Source organism: Pungitius pungitius, chromosome 10 (assembly GCF_949316345.1).
Source record: "Pungitius pungitius chromosome 10, fPunPun2.1, whole genome shotgun sequence".
NCBI lineage: Eukaryota > Metazoa > Chordata > Actinopteri > Perciformes > Gasterosteidae > Pungitius > Pungitius pungitius.
In genome coordinates this window covers 1754172-1773471 of record NC_084909.1, presented here as the reverse complement: position 1 = coordinate 1773471, position 19300 = coordinate 1754172, and the positions used below count along the sequence as shown (strand labels likewise).

General features: G+C 50.0%; 2 protein-coding genes across 18 annotated transcripts in view; one reads left to right on the top strand and one right to left on the bottom strand.

Moving 5' to 3' along the window:
- The window catches only part of caska (calcium/calmodulin-dependent serine protein kinase a), a 58726-nt gene that overhangs the window by 26831 nt on the left and 12595 nt on the right, over positions 1-19300 (top strand). For 10 of the 15 annotated variants that reach the window (XM_037488188.2, XM_037488187.2, XM_037488200.2 and 7 more), the window contains 11 exons: positions 2336-2441; positions 3647-3724; positions 3808-3880; positions 11990-12092; positions 12484-12659; positions 12838-12960; positions 13564-13647; positions 13730-13829; positions 14417-14434; positions 14575-14696; positions 18391-18468. In XM_037488188.2, coding sequence (XP_037344085.1) covers positions 2336-2441; positions 3647-3724; positions 3808-3880; positions 11990-12092; positions 12484-12659; positions 12838-12960; positions 13564-13647; positions 13730-13829; positions 14417-14434; positions 14575-14696; positions 18391-18468 — 1061 coding nt within the window. The remainder of the gene's footprint in view (positions 1-2335; positions 2442-3646; positions 3725-3807; positions 3881-11989; positions 12093-12483; positions 12660-12837; positions 12961-13563; positions 13648-13729; positions 13830-14416; positions 14435-14574; positions 14697-18390; positions 18469-19300) is intronic. The other 5 variants (XM_037488201.2, XM_037488202.2, XM_037488190.2 and 2 more) reach the window with 1 other exon arrangement.
- Positions 6094-11356, bottom strand: LOC119228530 (probable G-protein coupled receptor 34). Of its 3 annotated transcripts, XR_009957033.1 has the most exons (4): positions 10595-11356; positions 7602-10459; positions 7394-7534; positions 6094-7299 (listed from the first exon to the last, which is right to left on the bottom strand). XR_009957033.1 is itself a non-coding variant. In XM_062565219.1 (2 exons), the coding sequence occupies exons 1-2, from the start codon at positions 11137-11139 to the stop codon at positions 9886-9888; spliced, it is 1119 nt and encodes a 372-aa protein (XP_062421203.1). In that variant the 5' UTR covers positions 11140-11356; the 3' UTR covers positions 7286-9885. The 3 variants fall into 3 exon arrangements, 1 of the variants encoding a protein (XP_062421203.1); XR_009957032.1 differs by having other exon boundaries at positions 7394-10459; XM_062565219.1 differs by having other exon boundaries at positions 7286-10459.

Below are 19300 nucleotides of genomic sequence, written 5' to 3'. Positions count from 1 at the left end.
ACTGACAGATTCCTCCGCTTGCAAAGTAGCTGATTTTTTTTAAATATTATTTCCAAACACAAATACATAAAATCCACCAACCTCCAACCAGTGACTCAAAATGAACACATTGAGTACAGTAGATGTGAAGATTGTGACCAAATGAGCCTCTTCTTTCTTAAATCACAAATAAATAATAATATCTAATGTCCCTCGTCCAATCGGCCTTAAAGCCCGCGTGGTGCTTACTCAAATTGATTGGTATGGGTGTGTACCTCAGGGAGAAGCTTTAAGGCAGGTGTTCCATTTAGTACTTGTTAGTTCAGAATGTGAGTAAGTGGTGATAAGTAGAACAGCATAACCATCACTTCTCCAGTCTGTGTGCAACTTGCATCCCGTCATTGTTATCAGTCTCTTCTTCCTCCATCTTTCTCAGTCATCATTTTTGGCTTTTCATTCCCTGCTGCTTACTCTGTATTCTCTCTTGCACACACACACACACACACACACACACTCTGAATCAATGGAAGCAGCTTCCCTTCTGCAGTTTTTGCTCTCTCAACACAGTGGGCTTGCTTCCCCTTTGATGAAGCTCCTCTGCTAATCTCCAGCACCAATCGCAAACACGAATGACATTAAACGTGGCGCGCCGCTGGGCCCTTTAAGGTAGCCACTTATCCTAGCGTCAGCTAGCAACTTAATTAAATGTCACTGCGTACGTAGAAGAACCGAATACAGTCGACTCTTTTGTTATAGTCCACGTGTGCCTGTGTCTAACTGCGTGCTGTTTCATCGCTTCTATTCAGTCCCGTCTTTCTCCCGTTCAGTGTTTCCACCCATCCACCCGGGGAATACCCCCCTGGGAGGGTGTTAATATTTACCGTGGATGCTGAGTGTGCACACGTTGACGGACAATCAAAGTTAATACACTTAAGTGCCCTTGTTGACGCGTTTTCAGCCCGATGAGATGAGACTGGGCTCCGGGAAGAAAGGTTGCCTTTGCAGTGATTATTTCTGTGGCCTCTGAGCAGCAGCTGCCAGGAGGTGAAGGAGGAAGGATCTGCTTCGGGGGAAAAGTATGAATGGATGGATCAAAGGATGGAGAGATCGAATGGACGGATGAAAGCGAGGATGGCTGTGATGGGCTATGTTTTAGATGTTCACAGTGAAGGCAAATCCCCTTTGTCTATCAAATCCAATCCGCAGGATTCACTCTCTGGACGGTTGAAGTAAAAAAAACGGTCAGATTTGTGCTCCACATTCTCCTCCTGGTGGGGTTCGTCAGTGGTCCTTTCTCTTCATGCCCGTTTTATAACTTGAAAAGCCTTGAATAGCGTCCTCCAGAGGACATGGAGAGTATTAAAATGTCTTGAATGGAAGGTCTTGCCTATGACTCTATCTCTGTATCGTGGGCCTTTATGAATAAATGTACCAACTCCTGCAAGTCAGCAGGAGGCTGTTGAATCCTTTTTTCGGGGGGGGGGGGAGGCGTTCAGTCCGCACCATCAGACATGCAGCCACACCGTCTGCTGCTAGGGAGCTTTAGAACAGGCAAATCAATCCAAAAATTCAACTCCACCAACGAATCATTACTCTCCATCGTGCTTTTCATACGTTGACGTGACTAGGATTGCGAGGCAGGTGTTGAATTTGCGTCCCGTGTGGCGTTCACATACAACTCGCTCGACTGTGCAGAAACCCCCCCCCCCCCGCGCATCCATCTCCAGTGAGGCTTTTCCCCCGAGGCGTCACGTGCATCTCATATCAGACCTGTGAATGCGACTGAGACTCACCGTTTGGATGTCCTCGGCTCTTCGGGAAACAAATATTTCAAGTCTCATTCGGGCTGCCAGTCAGAATATAGATGGAGTCGTCAGCCGAGGGGAGACGCACCGTCAGGGGGGAGACGGGGGGGGGTTGGATTTAAACTCTGTGATTAATGAAGAGAGCCGGCTGGTGGCAATGCTGATGAGGATGAAGGAGGAGGAGGGAGAGGAGAGGAAGAGGAGATGTGATGCGGTCCGTATATATGAAGTGCAGTGCTCCACTATACTGATTAAAACATTTAGCGCATTGCCGGTGGTGCCAGGCTCAAGTTCTGCTAATTGGGTGCTCCCAGCGAGACTCCCTGTGATTGGTCGGGGAGTTCTGTATTATTTTAGAAAAAGGAATAGAATGTGTTTCTGGTTCAGCATATGTAATAAATGTATGGCGTTAGACGAACTGCCCTCCAATGATTACACACACATTCTGTCCCCAGTTATCAAATCTCAGACTCGTGGAATGTTCCGTATGTGATCATGAAGCTCACGCTCATCCCTCTCCCTCGTTTTCTTTTCCCTCTCCGTGCTTTCAGATCTGAAGAGGGAGGCCAGCATCTGCCACATGCTGAAGCACCCCCACATTGTGGAGCTGCTGGAGACGTACAGCTCGGACGGGATGCTCTACATGGTTTTCGAGTAGTAAGTCTCCACCTGGCTGCACACACGGGTCACAAAAAAAAGAAAGGAAGGAAGGGAGGAAGAGAAGAAATGGGATGCTCTGGTTAGAGGTTAGTGGAGGATGTCACAGTGGGGAGCAGCAATGGTGGGGGGGACAGAGAGAGAAACCCCGCGGTGGGTTTATATAACCAGCTCTGATGATGATGATGGGAGAGCTGGTTAGCTGAGGATGGGGGTTGTGTAAGAAAAAGGGAATATGGGGGGGGGGAAAGATTAAGATTCGCTACCTCCAGCCTCTCTCTGAGCCCGAGCTCCGTATCTCCATCTCGCCTCCTCTTCCAGAACTAATTCCTCTACCGTTTGATTCCGTTATCGCTGAGCAGGCGCTGAGGAGCTCTGGTTCCGCACGCGCCGTTGTCACGCGGCCCGGCGCTGTAGAGACACGGGGGGGGGGGGCGCGGGCGCAGGTGGGTTTTTGAGGGCTGCAACCGCTCTTCCAGGCCCACCCCCCCCCCCTCTACCCGGCTAATCAAGCAGCCTCTATCACGAGTATACGGGGGGGGGGGTGATGTGGACCCTGCCAGCGTGTAATTGGTGGAGCGGCTTAGTGACAATAAAGAGCGCAGGGTGCAGTTTTTGGGGAAGAATGGGAACAGAGCAATTATGAGGGACAAAATCGACGGAAGCTAAATTACCGGGTGAAAGTGTGTGTGCATGCGTGTGCATGCGTGTGCATGCGTGTGCGAGCCAGCATGCGCCGCAACTTTAAAAGCGATGCAGACATTTCGCTGTGTATATTTTTACAAACAAATCCTAAGCTGACTGCTAAATTCCTCATTTAGTATTTGGTAACGGACACATTTGTGTTTAGAGAGCACCACCTAACAACAGTTCATTTAAAATATGTAGATTTGCATTATTTTAAATTCACATGTAACAAAATAAGCTCCCTCTGGTGGAGTATGTATGGGACACCTTTCATATTCACCCGGTGGTCATTATGGGCTTGACCTCTGGATTTTAGTATGGAGACTTAAAAAGCTGGATACACAAAAGTAGCCTCTCTTACCCGTTAAAACCCCCCCGGAGCCCTCAGATGTCGTCAACACTCCTCTGGTTTCTGTATCACAATTTTATTTTTATTTTATTTAATAAGCCTGACCTTTCCTTTGCTGCTGGATCCATGACACTCCTTCATCCTGTCTCTCTCTGTCTCCCTCTGTCAGCATGGACGGAGCAGACCTGTGTTTTGAGATTGTCAAGAGGGCGGACGCTGGCTTCGTCTACAGCGAGGCCGTGGCCAGGTGGGGACCCCCGCCGTGGGATTTTTTTTCAGACGCTGGTGCTTGTGATCACGGCGATAACTGTACCACGTCTCTCCCCTCAGTCACTACATGAGGCAGATCCTCGAGGCGCTTCGCTACTGCCACGACAACAACGTCATCCACCGAGACGTCAAGGTACTTGTTCATCTTCTGACTTCTAGCCTCTAGCAACCACGGCCACACAGCCAGTGTCAAGAACCTCCGTGAGCTATAACACTGTCTGCTGCAGTCAGTCAGTTGAAGGAAGAAATAGGAAGAGGTACAGCGAGTACTTGAAGAACCGTGTTTACTAGTACTGTAGAGTTCTGACTGGGGAAATGAGACTCTGGTGGTTTAAATGTTTATAAATAGAAGTCTACAGCTATTTTTTTTTTATTATGTTTGGGTGATGGATGGATAAAACGTGGTGTTGTCTTTGCTGCATGTGCCCAGGAGAACCGCCTGGGAGCTTGTTTTAATTAAATCCACAAACGGAAAACGGCAGCTGTTCAAAGAGAGAGAAGGTGTCTCCGAGCAGCGCCGTGTCTCCCGTTGTATCCACGTGGATCTGATCCCACAGCCTTCTGCCTCCAGAAGTTACTCCAGGTGTCGTTCCTATGCAAAGGAAGCGCATGTCACGCGTGACACTTCGTTATGCTGCTTCTATGCAGCTGTGTGTGATTGCATGTCGCTATGCGGCTGCCCCGACTGGAAGAAAGCGAGAAAAGTCAAATAAAGCTCTGCGTTCAAAGCGCCGTCCCCTCCTTCACAAACGTGCAGCGCGAAGAACACAGAAGTCCCTCCCCAGCTGTGAGCTGAGCTGCTCTTATTTGATACCCACTGCAGCGCTTCATTCTAAAGGTGTTTTCTGGCCTCCTCCCTCCAAACACGTGTTCTCCGAACACTACTGAAAATGAAAGCAAATCACGTTCGCACAATGATGATTGTTCGGTGGTGAAATTGTGGCCTTTTTAATTAAAACCGTGATTCCCTAATGTAAACCCCGGCAGGCAGAGGCGTCCCTCGGACATGAAGGGAGGGGGAAGAAGTCATTAACATCGACAATCACAAGAGTCCATTGAACCGAAAACAGTAAATTGCCACATAATGAGTGCAGCGTCTGAAAGGGAAAAGCATGAATCCATTCAGCGCGTAACTAACATTTCGGTATCTTTCCAACATCTGGATACATCTCGAAGTCCTCCTCACTGAAGGAAAAAGCCTGCAGGCTTCTCCAATGACACACGGCGTGATGGTTGAAGGAGGAATAACGGAGATGTTGAAGGAGCTTTTCCCCCCGTGAATATAAAGCGGCCTTTTTGTTAAGAGTCACAGCCACGTGTCGACCAATTAGCGCCTCGTCTTACAGGTCGATTATCAATGTGACTGGTAGTGGAATGTTCCTGTCAAGGGTTGAAGTGTCGGGCATTGTGAGCGTGTGTGCATTTGAAATTAGAAATTGCTTTGATCATAAATATGCTCTGAAATGAGGACCGTAGAACCATCTGTTCATCACGCGATGATTGATGGTCGGCACGTGTAAACAAACACATACAAGCCATCAGATCTTATGAGCTGTAGGCCAAACTGAAGCCTGATCATCACCTACGGGGGGGGGGTTGTTGAGTCGGTCTGCACTGCAAATGCCACGTTCTACATATGAATAGATCTGATGCACCAAAGGCTCACTTCCCCTCTGAATACTGGCATGTCAGCTGTTCTTACAAGATAAAGTGGCCCTCTGGCCCTCTTTGTGAGGCACTTGGAGGACTCACAGCTGCGTTGTTTGTGTGATGATGTGCGGCTGCATGGAGGAGCTGATGGCCAATTTAATGGGATTCATTCGATTTACAATGTCGACCACGAATTTATGACATGACGCGTGACTCACATGCGGGGTGAATGCGGAAATATCCGCATTCCATTCATCCACATCCGGCTGGTTTGACATGTGTCTCAGACGTCCAGGTTTGATGCCGGCGTACCAGCTCGACTCATCCACGTTGTTTTGTGTTGTTTGCAATTAGCATAATTGCAGTTGTCTAATTTTCAAAAGAGACAAAGACGGACGCGGTGCGTCGTCTCCAATCTCAAATAGAGTTTTTCGGGAGATTTCCAATTAATCTCTTTTTAACATTTGTGGGTTCTGCCCTTTTGAGAATAATCATTTTACATGGATAAGACGTAGGTCAGCGTACAGTGTGTGTGTGTGTGTGTGTGTGTGTGTGTGTGTGTGTGTGTGTGTGTGTGTGTGTGTGTGTGTGTGTGTGTGTGTGTGTGTGTGTGTGTGTGTGTGTGTGTGTGTGTGTGTGTGTGTGTGTGTGGTTGAGAGAGAAAAAAAAAACAACAACTCTGCATGACGAGATAGAGACGGGTTCCTTCACTGGTTTTTTTTTAATAGATGGACGGGTGACTTTTAGATGCACAGCCTCACACCTCCTCAGAGTGATCGCTCGGGTCCTGCCTGAACACACACACACACACACACACACACACACACACACACACACAAAAACAATCCTCAGTGTGTGCGCGCAGTGGACAACCAGTGGAACTAATGCCGTCTCTGGGGAGACCTTTCTCACAACAACAAATGAATGCAAGAATGCACCCAGACACACACACACACACACACACACACACGCTGTCTTTGATGCGGGCCGCTGGTATCTAATGAAGCCAAGCGATCAGGGGGAATTATTTTAATAATAGTCCCAGTCTTTCAGAAAAAGAATTGGCTTCAGCAAATTAGCTAAAAATGTTGCTAAAAGTTTGTCGACGGATGGGTGAGAGAATTTGACGTGACGTTGACCCTCCAGTTCTGTGTTGTTCGGTGTTAAAACTTCTGGGTACAGATTTAAAAAAAACGTATTATGGGAGACTTTTTACTAACCACCTCCTTCTGTCACAGAAATAAGGCCTTTTCTAGAATGGAATCCCTCCAGCTTCAGTGTTTTCACAAGCAGCGCCGCACGCACATCACTCCATTATTCTCGTCTCTTCCTTTAAAGCGTGCTGGGTTTTTCATCTGGCCTTTGTGCATTCATGTATATGGAGTCGCGTGGCGGCATGCCGGTTCTCCCGGGCCTCACTTCACACGACGGTGCCGTATGAAAACAAACACATTCTGTACTCCCTCAATAATTTGTACACAATTACTGAGCAAGGCTGAGCACACATATGGATATTAAATATTTATAGCTTGTTGCACATGGCGGCTGCTCTACAAACATTTCCTTGTACATCTGAAAATGACTTTTTTCATGATTTTTTTTTTTTTGTGACATTTGAGCTCACATTATCTGTTATCTAGTCAGGCTTCATTTCCAAGAAAGATCTGCTGGCTAGAGGACAGTTCTTTGAGTTGAATCCACAGTTCCGTCCTCCAGTTCCAAGTGTCTGACCCTCTGGTCGTCACTTCCCCTCGTCGAATCCGCCGGTCTGCCATCGGCGCCGTTCGGCTTGCACCTCAGGAGTCTGAGGCTCTGATGACGGAAGGTCTCGTCCAACAGGAAGTACATCACGGGGTCGGTCGAGCATCTCAACGCGACCAGAAGCAGCAGGCAGTTCTTCAGCTGCAGGAAGAGGAGAGAGAAACCCGTCAGCAGGCCCTGCGACCCGGTAAGGAAGTGACGAAGAGCATTTGCATTGAGGGTGATGTCTAGTGACCTCGATGAAGGTGGCCAGCGGATGGCAGCGGTCGCAGGTGTCGGGGCCCGACGGATACGTCTGCTGCCGCTCGTTGATCGCCCAAGAAATCAAGACCGCTTTGAAGACGTGGTACGGCAGCAAACAGACTGAGAGGACGACCTGTGTGTGACCCGAGCGGCGTTAGTTTTGGCGATGAATGCGACAGACGTATTGTTTTACAACCCACCTGGAGGATCACGATGTTGCGCAGCACCCGGCCCAGCAGGCGCTGGGAGGTCTTGCACCTCGCGCTGCGGCGAGAGCGCCCGATGTGCTTCAGCACGCCCATGTAGGACAGCAGCACCAGCAGGTAGAAGACGAAGAACAGCGTCATGGCGGCCACGGCCACCCGCGCCGACTGAGCGCCCCCGATCTCCACCTCCGGGCTGTAGCACAGCTCCACGCATCCGCCCGGTGGGGGGGCCGCCCCTCACGCCCGCCCTCACCGAGTAGTAGACCGCCGCCGGCACCGTGCCCGCGACCGCCGCCGCCCACACGCCGGCGCACACCCTGCCGGCGAAGGAGGCCCTCGTGAGGCGGGCGAAGAAGCCGCGCGGCAGCAGGGCGGCGCAGGCGCTCCGCCGGGAGGCGTGGGTGTGCTGGACGAGCGCGGCGAAGCGGCTGAGCGCCAACCAAGTGAGGATCGCCATGCCGACGTTGACGTGAAACACCGGATTGACGGCGTGCAAAACCAGCTGACACTCGGGGCCCCCCAGCGCCCAGGCCGGGCTCCGGGCGAAGTAGGCCGCGTGGAAGGGCGCGGTGAGGGCCAGCATCAGGTTGGAGACGCTCAGGTGGGACAGGTAGACGTGGATGGGGGACGCGGTGGCGATGCGCCGCTGGAACACCCACAGAGACAGCGCGTTGCCCGGCAGGGCGGTGAGGAAGAGGAGGGCGTAGGCGGAGGGGAGGAAGACGAGGGTGACGGCGGTGGGGCAGAGGGAGAGGGCCCGGGAGGGGAGGGAAGCGTTATCCGGTGGAGGAGTGTGCAGCGTGTTCTCCATTTGACCTGAAGAAGATGACTAAGAGCGAGGAGAAACTGATGTGAAAGGTCAGCAGGTCATTTTCTCTAAGTTTGATTGGATCGCGATAGATTTACACAACGGGTTGTGACACAAATGGCTCGTACATTTATTTCAAAATACCACCACGGTCATTGTCTAAAAATGTGTTTGTGCAAGTCTGCACAAACGAGCAGAAATAAGACTCAACATAGTTTTTACTCAACTAAGCACAGTTGGTAAAGCAGATTTACATGAATAATTCGTAGAACCTCCTCAAGCAACACAATGAACCTCAAATGTGAGAATAACGATCCATTTAGTTTAGTTTCTTGATGTTATTATAAGCAATCGGCAAATGAGAGGCCGCGTCGTAGCATCCCGATGCCGTTGGCGTCAGAACTTACCGCCCAGCCGTAGCTGTCATTCAAAGACATCAGCAAACCGTTTGAGAAACTCAAGTCAACTCTCCAGAATCCGAGATGAGGGGCAATGCCTTTCTGTTACTTCCTGCTTTTTAAAATAAACAGAAGTTTATCAGAAAGTGTTGCGTGAATGTTTGGGTGAGAGTTCGGTGCCTATATTTATTTTCTACTTCCTCGCTACATGATGCTGACACGTATGTAGTGTGTGTAAAGTGCACGCACGATGCTCTATCAAATGTTTATTATTAAGGAAGCAGTTCTTCTAGGTTTGATACTTCATTTTTACATTAGGTATAGCATTGAATTTGTCCCTTTTTTAATGCATACATTAGGTATAGCATTGAATTTGTTTTTGTTTTTTAATGCACTGGCGGTGGTTTGATTCTGCCTTGTGGGGGCACTGCTGCTCTAGTTCTAGCTGGGAAGGAAGAAGGGAGTTTACCCTCTCGACACACAGTAGAATCTATATTTATCGATCTTATTGAGCTATTTATTGACGGACATGACTAACCACAGTGATACATGCTTTGAGTACGTTCTATATGCAGTGCGAAAATGTGTCCCTTTTTAAAACCTGAATCTGGTAACGCTCCATTAATACGAAGCAAACGTGGTAATGAACTCCTTAGAAAACAAAATGTCCCCAAAGATTCACTGGTCTTTTATCAAGATAAAACATAATGAACATTCTCTGGTGCCAAATGATGGCGGCTGTTTGACATTTTTGTTCATTGACAAAAGAGGAATTTGAAGATTTTGACAAGAAATGTCATTGAAACACATGTTTTTCCTCTTATAAAACCAGATGTGTACTCCAGAGGTGAAGTCTGCATTCATGTGCAAATCAAAATTCTGGAGCCAATGAATCCAAAGCGCTTTCTGCCACCTACATCGCTACTAAAGCATAATACAATTTAAAAAACTGCAGCGGCAGCGCGACAAGCACCGGCCGTGCTGATGTTTTCCGCCTGCGCCCACGACGGATGGCCCTCATCCACCTGCTCTAAAGTTCACCGCGGACGAGGCTGCTCCCTCGGCAGCTTGCTCACTGACTCGGAGCCGCCCTGTACTCGCTGCTCGTCTTCTCCCTCAAGCTGACGCTCGCCTCCCCCCTGTCCGACCTCCCGCCCCTCCCGTCCGGCTCCACGCTGGAGGTGCTCCCGCTGACCGCGCCCACGTCTCGCACGCAGAGCATGCCGCCGGCCAAGCGCAGCACCTCCTTCCTCATCGAGGAGGACAGCAGGAAGTACATGACGGGGTCCAGGCAGCTGTTGAGGGCTGAAAACAGCAGGGCCACCTCGTTGGCTTTGTCGGCCACGCCCCGCCAGAAACAGGACGTGTCCGTGATCTGGGTCCTTATGTAGAACACCCTGACCACGTGGTACGGGACGAAGCAGACGGTGAAGAGGAAGAGGATGAAGAAGGACTTGCGGGCGGTGCGGCTGTAGCGCGAGGCGTTGGGCAGGTCCGGCCTCTGCCGGGACGTCCTCTGAAGCTTGAGCGCGATCTTCCCGTAAGACGCCACCAGAGCGATGAAGACGAGCCAGAAGACCACCAGCAAGGACACGTTGATGTAGGCCTTCCACTTTGCTTTCTGGAGCACCTTGTAGTGGAAACACCTGGAAAACGGCAGCACGTCGTGTCATACTCATAATAACGATCGGCATGAAAAGAGATGCCGAATAGACTAATGACATCTGAGTCGACGAGGACAAAAAAAAAGAAGGTGATTTAGTCTGCGACGGGGCACCGACCTGTCCTCCTGCGCGTGGTTCTTGGACATCAGCAGCACCGAAGTCAGAGCGAAGGCCACGGCCCAGACCAGCGCACAGATGGCATTGCTCCACCTGGTGGAGCGCAGCCTGTGCTGCGCCCCGGCGCCCCGGTGGATCTTCAGGTAGCGGTCCACGCTGATGAAGCCCAGCAGCGTGACGCTGATATACATGTTCATGTAGAAGAGGTTGCCCACCACTTTGCACAAGGTGGGACCCAGGGTCCAGTTGTTGCCCCGGCTGTGGTAGAGTACCCTGAAGGGCAGACACACCACCAGCAGCAGGTCGGCAAACGCGATGTTTATGAGGAACACCCGCACCGAGTTCTTCTTGGCGTGAACGCCGAAGAAGACCAGCAGAGCCAGCAGGTTCCCGACCAGCCCCAGGACGAAGATGACGGTGTAGAGCACCGCCAGCAGGCTCTGCAGCGCCCCGTGGTCCACGCACGGGTGTTGGGTCGCGGTGAAGTTCGTCTCCGCGGAGCCGTCCGGAGTCTGGAATGTGGCGGTGGAGATGTTTCGGATCATGGTGCTTTTTGGGATCCTCGGTCCTGCAAAACAGGACAAAAAATGTGTAATATGTTTGGATTGGATTGGTGTTGGATGCGGTATGGATTAACTCTAAATTAGTCTAAATCTAAATTAGTCTGGCCCTCAAAAACACAAGAAAGAATCAACAGCAACTCAACTCTGTAACTCAATTCATGTGAAAAGATCAGCTAGTGAAATAGTCGGTACCTCGTCATTTAAGTCCATTAAGTCAAGTAGTTCCCGCTGCCTCCCTCCTGTCATTGTGTAGAGTCCACCCCCAGCTGCTGTCTGTACTCCAGAGAACTGCGCTGTCGAAAGTGTGCACATCAAACTGCTAAATGTGTCGACGTTGTACGGAGCAGAAACTTTTGAGCCGCCCACCCCCCACCCCCTCTTTCTTTGTCACCACTTAGCAGAACTCTGAGTGGAGATAGAGAGAGAGAGGGGGGGGGGCGGGGACTTGGGGGCGGGGTTTTGTGGTTACACACACGAGTGCGAGCAGTGGGGATCACAGAGCCAGCTCCAATTGTATGTACACAATACGCTGTCGGGTTTGGGCCTCGTCTGTAATGTGGAGGTACCCGCTGAGTGCAGCCAACTGTGAAGGCAGAAAGCTCCCAAAATACCACCGTGTGCCCTCACAATAATTAAAGCAGTGGCAGGTTTAAATTGCTATGCGCCCGCTAAATGTGTAGGCAGAGGGTCAGGGGAGTCTGGCATGCGCATGGAAAAGGACTCCACAGCAACCAAAACACTCTTCTTTTGCCTCTCTTTGAATTGACTGAATGACGAGTGTGTCTCTCTCTCTCTCTCTCTCTCTCTCTCTCCCCCCTCTTCTGGTCCTCAGCCTCACTGTGTGCTGCTGGCGTCCAAAGAGAACTCCGCTCCGGTGAAGCTGGGGGGGTTCGGAGTTGCCATCCAGCTCGGCGAGTCGGGGCTGGTGGCCGGAGGTACTGCAAACACGACAGACCGGGGCAAGAGCCAACGGGGCCACGGGGCTCTGCATGAAACGGTGGGCTGCAGGTAGTCCTGAGCCCCCCCCCCCCCCCCCCCCGCTCTGGCAGGTCACCTAATGACGAGCAGAGAGCACTACAAAGGGGGAAAATTGGCATTCTGGGCTACTACTAGATGGTAAAAATTAGCTGTTGTGTCGAAATAAGAGACAAACCAACAGTGAGGTTTGTTTCACACCGTGCAATCCAAGTGAGAAATACACCATAAATTGCACAAAAGCACTTCCCTTTTTTTTTTCTACTTCCGAAAGAATATAAAAACAGAAATGAGTAATAATGAAGTGCTGTTTAGTGTCTCTTGCGTGACCTGACTCCGCTCTCCTCACAGGTCGGGTAGGAACTCCCCACTTCATGGCCCCCGAGGTGGTGAAGAGGGAGCCCTACGGTAAACCCGTGGACGTGTGGGGCTGCGGCGTCATCCTCTTCATCCTCCTGTCGGGCTGCCTGCCTTTCTACGGCACCAAGGAGCGTCTGTTTGAAGCCATCTGCAGGGGCAAATACAAGGTCATTGACGGGTGGTTTTGGCCCATACATAGCTCCGATGGGGGGGGGGCGAGATGCTCTCACGGGGAACTGCTGACATCGGAGAACACGAGAACATTCGTTTAAAAAAAAAAAAACACATCTGTCCAGATTAATTGTAAGAGAAAATGAAATGTCAGTCTCTACCCGTTGTGTGCAGATGAATCCTCGCCAGTGGGCCCAGATCTCAGAGAGCGCCAAGGATCTGGTGAGGCGCATGCTGATGCTGGACCCCGCCGAGAGGATCACCGTCTACGAGGCCCTGAACCACCCCTGGCTGAAGGTAACGCTCGGGTTTAGGGCAGTTTGACACCACAAGAACCTGCATGCACCGGTCGCAGGGGCCCTTTAGTTTAATCTCAACTGGGTTATGATTGATATCACTATTCACCATGTTGGGTTAACATCTCATGAGTTAGTTTTGGACCTCGGTGAAAGAAAGCCGCCACGTCGTGATCAGTCGCTTTGGGAGCCACGGCTCGATGACAGCGAGCGGCAGCACAGAGCCGTCATGGGCTGTCAGCGGAAGCTCTCATTGGGTCGTCTTGTGCGGACGGTGATGGAGGGGGCACTTAAGATGACAATCGGGCCGAGGCCCGCGCAAAATGCCTGACGCAAACCAGTTACACAAAGTCAGTTACTCAACTGTAGAAGGCTACGGCTTGGACCGTTCCACCTCCTGCTTGCGAGGTTCAGTCGAGGCATCTGTCGGTGACGCCATGACTCTGACTATGACTCTGCAGCACCACTTATATCACAATACCAAACAGCTGGGAAGTCTGGTTAGAAAGCTGCAGACCAAAAAAGAGCAAATAGAGTTCATTTGTCCTCCTGTTTGAGCCTTCACGTGTGTAAGCAATGTGCATTTCTGTGTTATATTTCCAAGGAGAGGGACAGATATGCCTACAAAATCCACCTGCCAGAGACTGTGGAACAGCTGAGAAAGTTCAACTCTAGGAGGAAGCTAAAGGTTTGCATCCCCCCACACGCACACGCACACACACACACACACACACAGAAATGGTCACATGACACATGTGGTTGTGTTTCAGGGGGCTGTTCTGGCGGCAGTGTCCAGTCACAAGTTTAATTCCTTCTATGGAGACCCCCCCGAGGAGCTGCACGACTTCTCCGAGGACCCGACCTCCTCAGGTACACCACTGCGGCAAAACAAACACGTTCACGCTGATCCCATCTTCGACGCACTTCCTTCCTCTTATTTATTCTCTGGTGGAAGCCTTTTCTCTGTGGGGCCCTGCAGAGGAAGGATCTCACCTCCAGCTGACTTTTTGTCCGGCTGTGATTAAATGCTTCAGACAGAGACGGGAGCTTCTCTCCCGTTTGACGTTTCATCTCATTACTGCAAGTGCAGCGGCACACTAAAGCCCCGTTTCGGTGCAGAGAGAACGCTATTCGCACATTGGCTCCTCCCGATAACCTCAGGGTCACACATCGGATGAAAGCAATCTATGACTCACTTGTTTCCGGCGAGCCACGGAAGGGGCCGATCAGAGCGTTTATTTTGAACAAAAATGAAAGTGAGCTTTTTCACACATTGAGTAAATAATAGACCTTGTGCACTCTGTTGGGTACAAAGCAAATAACCACCGAAGACATGAAACAGACATCCGCACTTCTACTGTCCAACAGTATTAACCGTTTTTAACATTGATATTCTTTATTTGTAAAAGTGTCCATCTGTGTGTTTGTTGTTTCCATTAATGCTTCCCACCTGCTAGGACTGCTAGCAGCAGAACGTAGGTACCCGCTTGCTCTCTGTGTGTCTATGTGAACCTAAAAGTGCACGAGCCTGCTCACAGTGAATGCACCCAGAGAGCCGTTGCCATTGCTTTAATGTGTGTGTGTGTGTGTGTGTGTGTGTGTGTGTGTTCTGCAGGCGCTGTCTCTCAGGTGTTGGACAGTTTAGAGGAGATCCACGCGCTGACAGACTGCAGTGAAAAGGATCTAGATTTCCTTCACAGTGTTTTCCAGGACCAGCATCTACACACACTGCTCGATGTAAGTGTCCTACTGAAGCGCCATGGAATGAAACCGCTTTTTAGGAGCCATTCATTCATTATTTTATTGGGATGTCTTTTCTCCTTTATTGGTGACTAATGGAACAGAATGAATCATTCATTAGTCCTAACCTTCATAAAAGCTTAAAGTTTAAGTGCCTGGCAGTAGTATCTGGTGTGTTTCATCTTTTTCGTAGCAGCAACTGCAGAATCCCTGGAAGTGAACAGTGAAAGGAAGCAACACAAGCAAAAATGGGGAGAACAATACTGTTATCTACCGTCTCGGCCTAAAAACTAACCGTAGCTTGACCCTTTGGGAATCTGTGGGGGTCCAACATCAGGTCTACGCGTCGTACTAATATTATTGGACCTACAACAACAGCAGCAGCGACTGCACATAGCAGTGGTTGCGTGCGTATCAAACGGGTCGTTGTGTAGCGACGTGCGGCTACGCGCAGAAAACGGGGAATAAGGGGTTTCCTTATATAGACTTGTCAGACGGCCCCGCGTGTTCAGACATCTCATTGTCTGCTGTTTACACGTTTTATGGAACCAGCAATCACTGAATTCCTCCTTTTTCTATATCCCGCTTGAGCCAAATTCCTTCCGAGCTCACAACGATTTGGGTTCCCGCCGACCATACGTTCGTCTCCTGGGACGCGTCCGACATTTGGCGGATATAAAAAAATATATATATATATATATACCAGTGCATTTCCCCGTGCCCACTTCAAAGCTGAGCTACTCGCGCTTTCCTCCTCCAGCAGAGAACCATGTCCTCTTACAGCAGACAGGAAAGTGTTCATGTCGACGAACACACGTTTTATGCTAGAAAAGCGTTTACGGTTTTAACACCGGAATATTTGTACTGAGCATTAAACGGGTCGGGGGGCGCTTGGAAACCAGCGGTTATGCCAAGCTTTAATACTAATGATTTTAATTGATACAAAGTCACTTGATATTTTTCATGCTAGTAGCAACGATCTGACCCCCTGAACACAGACATCAGGGCTGTGGAGCTGATGGATATTCGGATGAGGGGGGGGGGGGGGGGGGCGGGGGTGGGGGCACACCTTTTTGTGATCAGGACTCGTGGCCTCGCAGGCATCAGCTCGCGTCTCTGTCCATGAGCCGCTGCAGACGTTTTGCAAAGACGAGGCCTCTTAAAGAAATGTTTTTCTTCTTTCACCAGATTTCGAGAAGCAAACTGGTTCAACAGACTGAAACTAAAAGATGTGCTTCAATCGCCGGGTGTGTGTGTTGTTTTAAAGGCTCTCCCTGTTGCTGGAGGCTGACTAAGTTGAAAGTGGGTTCCAGGAGACTGGTGGATCTGCCAAGTGTGCGTGCGTGCGTGCGCGTGTGTGTGTGTGTGTGCGCGTGTGTGTGTGTGTGTTTGCAGCAGTGTCAGCGGGTGGCCGGGGCTGCAGATGTCTCCTTTTCAGCTTCGGTTTCACACCCCAGCCCCAATGTGAGGGAGGGTGGGTGTGTGGGGGGGTGGTGTAGGAGAAGGAACAATGGCTCCTACTGTCGGGCCCTTTCGGTCCATTCGCAGCGAGCACGGGGCTGGGAGTAGCCGCTGGGAGGGAAGCAGACATGCTGCAGGCTCCTGGTTCACATCACTAGGTTGCACCGTCGCCGGGGTGAGTGGTTTTTCCTCCTCCTGACGCCTTCAGTCATTTTCCGTCTGGTGTTCCCACGTGTGTTTATCTGTCTAATGAGGCGCTTTAGGTCGAGTGCGTTTTAATTACGGAAATGTCGAGTTCACTCGTGACTAATAAGAACTTTATAGAACCCTGTTTTTCAAAGTAAGAGGTCGTGGGCGACGGGGCGACGCTGCCACAGAGGTGTGGCCCGCACAATGAGTGAGTGGTGTGAACGCGTGGGTTATGATGCAATGTAAGTCGCTTTGGATAAAAGCGTCAGTTGACTGCCCTCCTGCTGAAAGCAGCGTTCATTGTGGACGTCTCAGATGGATTTTCTGAGGAGGGTGTTGTGTTGGTCTTTCATGTAGGGAGGGATGCAGATGCGCACTGGAGACTACTGTCGTCATTCCCAGGAGGACCACCTTTTGTTGTTCTGGTGGAGTCAGATCTTCAGAGGGAGCATCCCGCCCCTCCCCCCCCCCCCCCCTCACCCCCCTCTCATACAAATACACACGTTTTCAATTTACGTGCAAAGCCACAATCCCATTTATTTCTCTGTGTAATGGAACATCTGGAGGGGCTGTAATGTCCCACGGCACCGGCGGATGTTCTCAAGCCTTTTTCCACTGTGAGGGAAACCGCATCAGCTCCCTGTTTAAAACATTTAGTCCAAAATAACCCAGATTTAGTTCTTTGAACATTTTTGACGTTTTATTAGAAAATATTTTTCATGTCAAAAACCATTTCACAGAGAAGCAAAATGGTTGCCAGTCCTGGAAAGTGTGCGCCGCCGCGTATGATGTCGGGCTTTGTGTAACCAGTTACTGTCACGACCGAGTGTTTGAGCCCGGCTGTTGATTGCAGCACACACACTGCACGCACTGCACACACTGCACACACTGCCTGCACTGCACGCACTGCACACACTGCACATCGTGACAGCACCGTGTGGCTGGATGCAGTTGGTTTATCTCTGCAGTGGTCGCGTGTCCAGTGCTGCAGCTGCGGTTGTGAGAGGAGGAACAGAAGAACTGTCGGGTACAAAAGCCTTGCTTGTGTGTGCGTTTCGCAGCAGATTGAAATGACGCCCCCGTCCCCCGCCACCCCGCTTTGATTGGTGCAGACAGCCAACAGTTTTTGTCCATTTAGTGTACAAACATGAACATCTCCTAAATAAACCCACGCTGCTTCTCACTCCGCTCTGCTCAGTGCGGTTTATTAGCTTTAGAAACGACGTGCTTGTGTGTGTCGTCCTTCCCTCAGAGATGAGAAAACAGGGCCTGCTTGTTAACAGTTGGATGTCGAGAACAAAAAGGAACAAAAACTCTCTGAATTCAAACTAAACCAAATAGAGAGACATAGCTGAGGATAAATGGGATGAATAAATCAAATGAATGCTTTGTTTTTAACCAATTTCACTTGAAATATAAGTAACTTTTAATCAAATGACATCTCCAGGCCCCCAGATAGCTGTGGTTCCGTCCACATAACACGCTGTTTATCGTAAACAACCACTTCCTCTAAACTTCCTCTGACCAAAGGAAACAGACAGAAGACGCAACTGAGCTGCTCATTAAGGAATGTCTGAAGTAAGAAAGCAAATTATTTAACAATACAAAGTTTTTTACTCCCCACCCAAAGAGAGCAGACTATTTTTATGTTTCACTTTTCATTTAGATTAGGCTTTGAAGGCTCTCTGCTTTCACCGGATTGGGAAGTCAATATTTTCTACTCTTCATGCCGGATAGAGCTGCAAAGTTTTGACCTGAAAAAAAAAAGAGTTTATTATCTCTGTGTTGCTTCAGCATCGCCTTACATTACTTCACATCTGTATGACACATCTGCTTGAGAAAGTACGCTGATGTTCTGGGATCAGATTGTTTATTGAGGCCATTTGCTGTTCTGACACATAATTGTAGATTTCACAGAAGCTCGACACCATCGATCACCTCGATATCACCGATCCGTCGGGCCAGCCAGCTGTTAAACGAGACGCCATTGATCACGTTGACTTCGCCGACTCACCCGACCGCCTCTTATCTTTTGTTCCAGCTCTACGATAAGATCAACACCAAGTCGTCCCCGCAGATCAGGAACCCCCCCAGCGATGCGGTGCAGAGGGCCAAAGAGGTGAGCCGACGCTCGCACAGCTGTACAGATGATGGACTCGCTACTCGCCGGCTTTCCCCTCTAAGCTCACACATGTGCACTAATCCCTCACTTAAGTTCTAACTCCTCACCACTGCTCACCTGCTCTGTTCATGGCAAGAAGCTGCTCTCGGGGGGAGGGGGGGGCTTAAGAGGTTATCTTTATTTAAATACGTCTGGAAAGGATTGGAACAATCTAAATCTGTGGAAGCCTTTTGCCTGATATTTGAATGTAACAGAATCCCGGCCTGTATTAAGCTGCAGCGCTCCCTGACAGCCTGTAGGACAGCGTGCACACTCCTCACTCTGAAATATATAGATATATATAATACCTAAATATAAAATATTGATCTTATAGCCAGAGAGTTTTAGTTTTCCATTGAAGTCAAAGTCAACGCGAACTTTCCCGTCCTTTCTGCGCTTTGATTTCCAGCTCGGCTTTAATTATGTTGACTCAAAAACGGGCGCGAGATTGAGTTACTGAATTATTTACGTTGCGTTACCTGGTGCTCGGTGACCTCCTGAGGTTTATTTGTTCATGACCCGCCTCCCTCACCAGAGATGCTGCTGCATGTGACGCACGCCCACGCCCATCCACTGTGTTAGGGGAGCAAAGCTGGGCCTCACGTGGCCGCGGCTCATGTCAAAGAGACCTGGCTAATTAAACGTCTGCACACACAGTGCACGTTTTCCTGCTTGAATCAGCCGAGGTGGGTGGAGGTTTGTGGGCGGAGCCGCAGCGGACTCGGCGCCGTTTTTTTGTGGGGGTGATGGAGTGACAGACTCTTTGGTAATCTTGTGACTTTGAATAAAA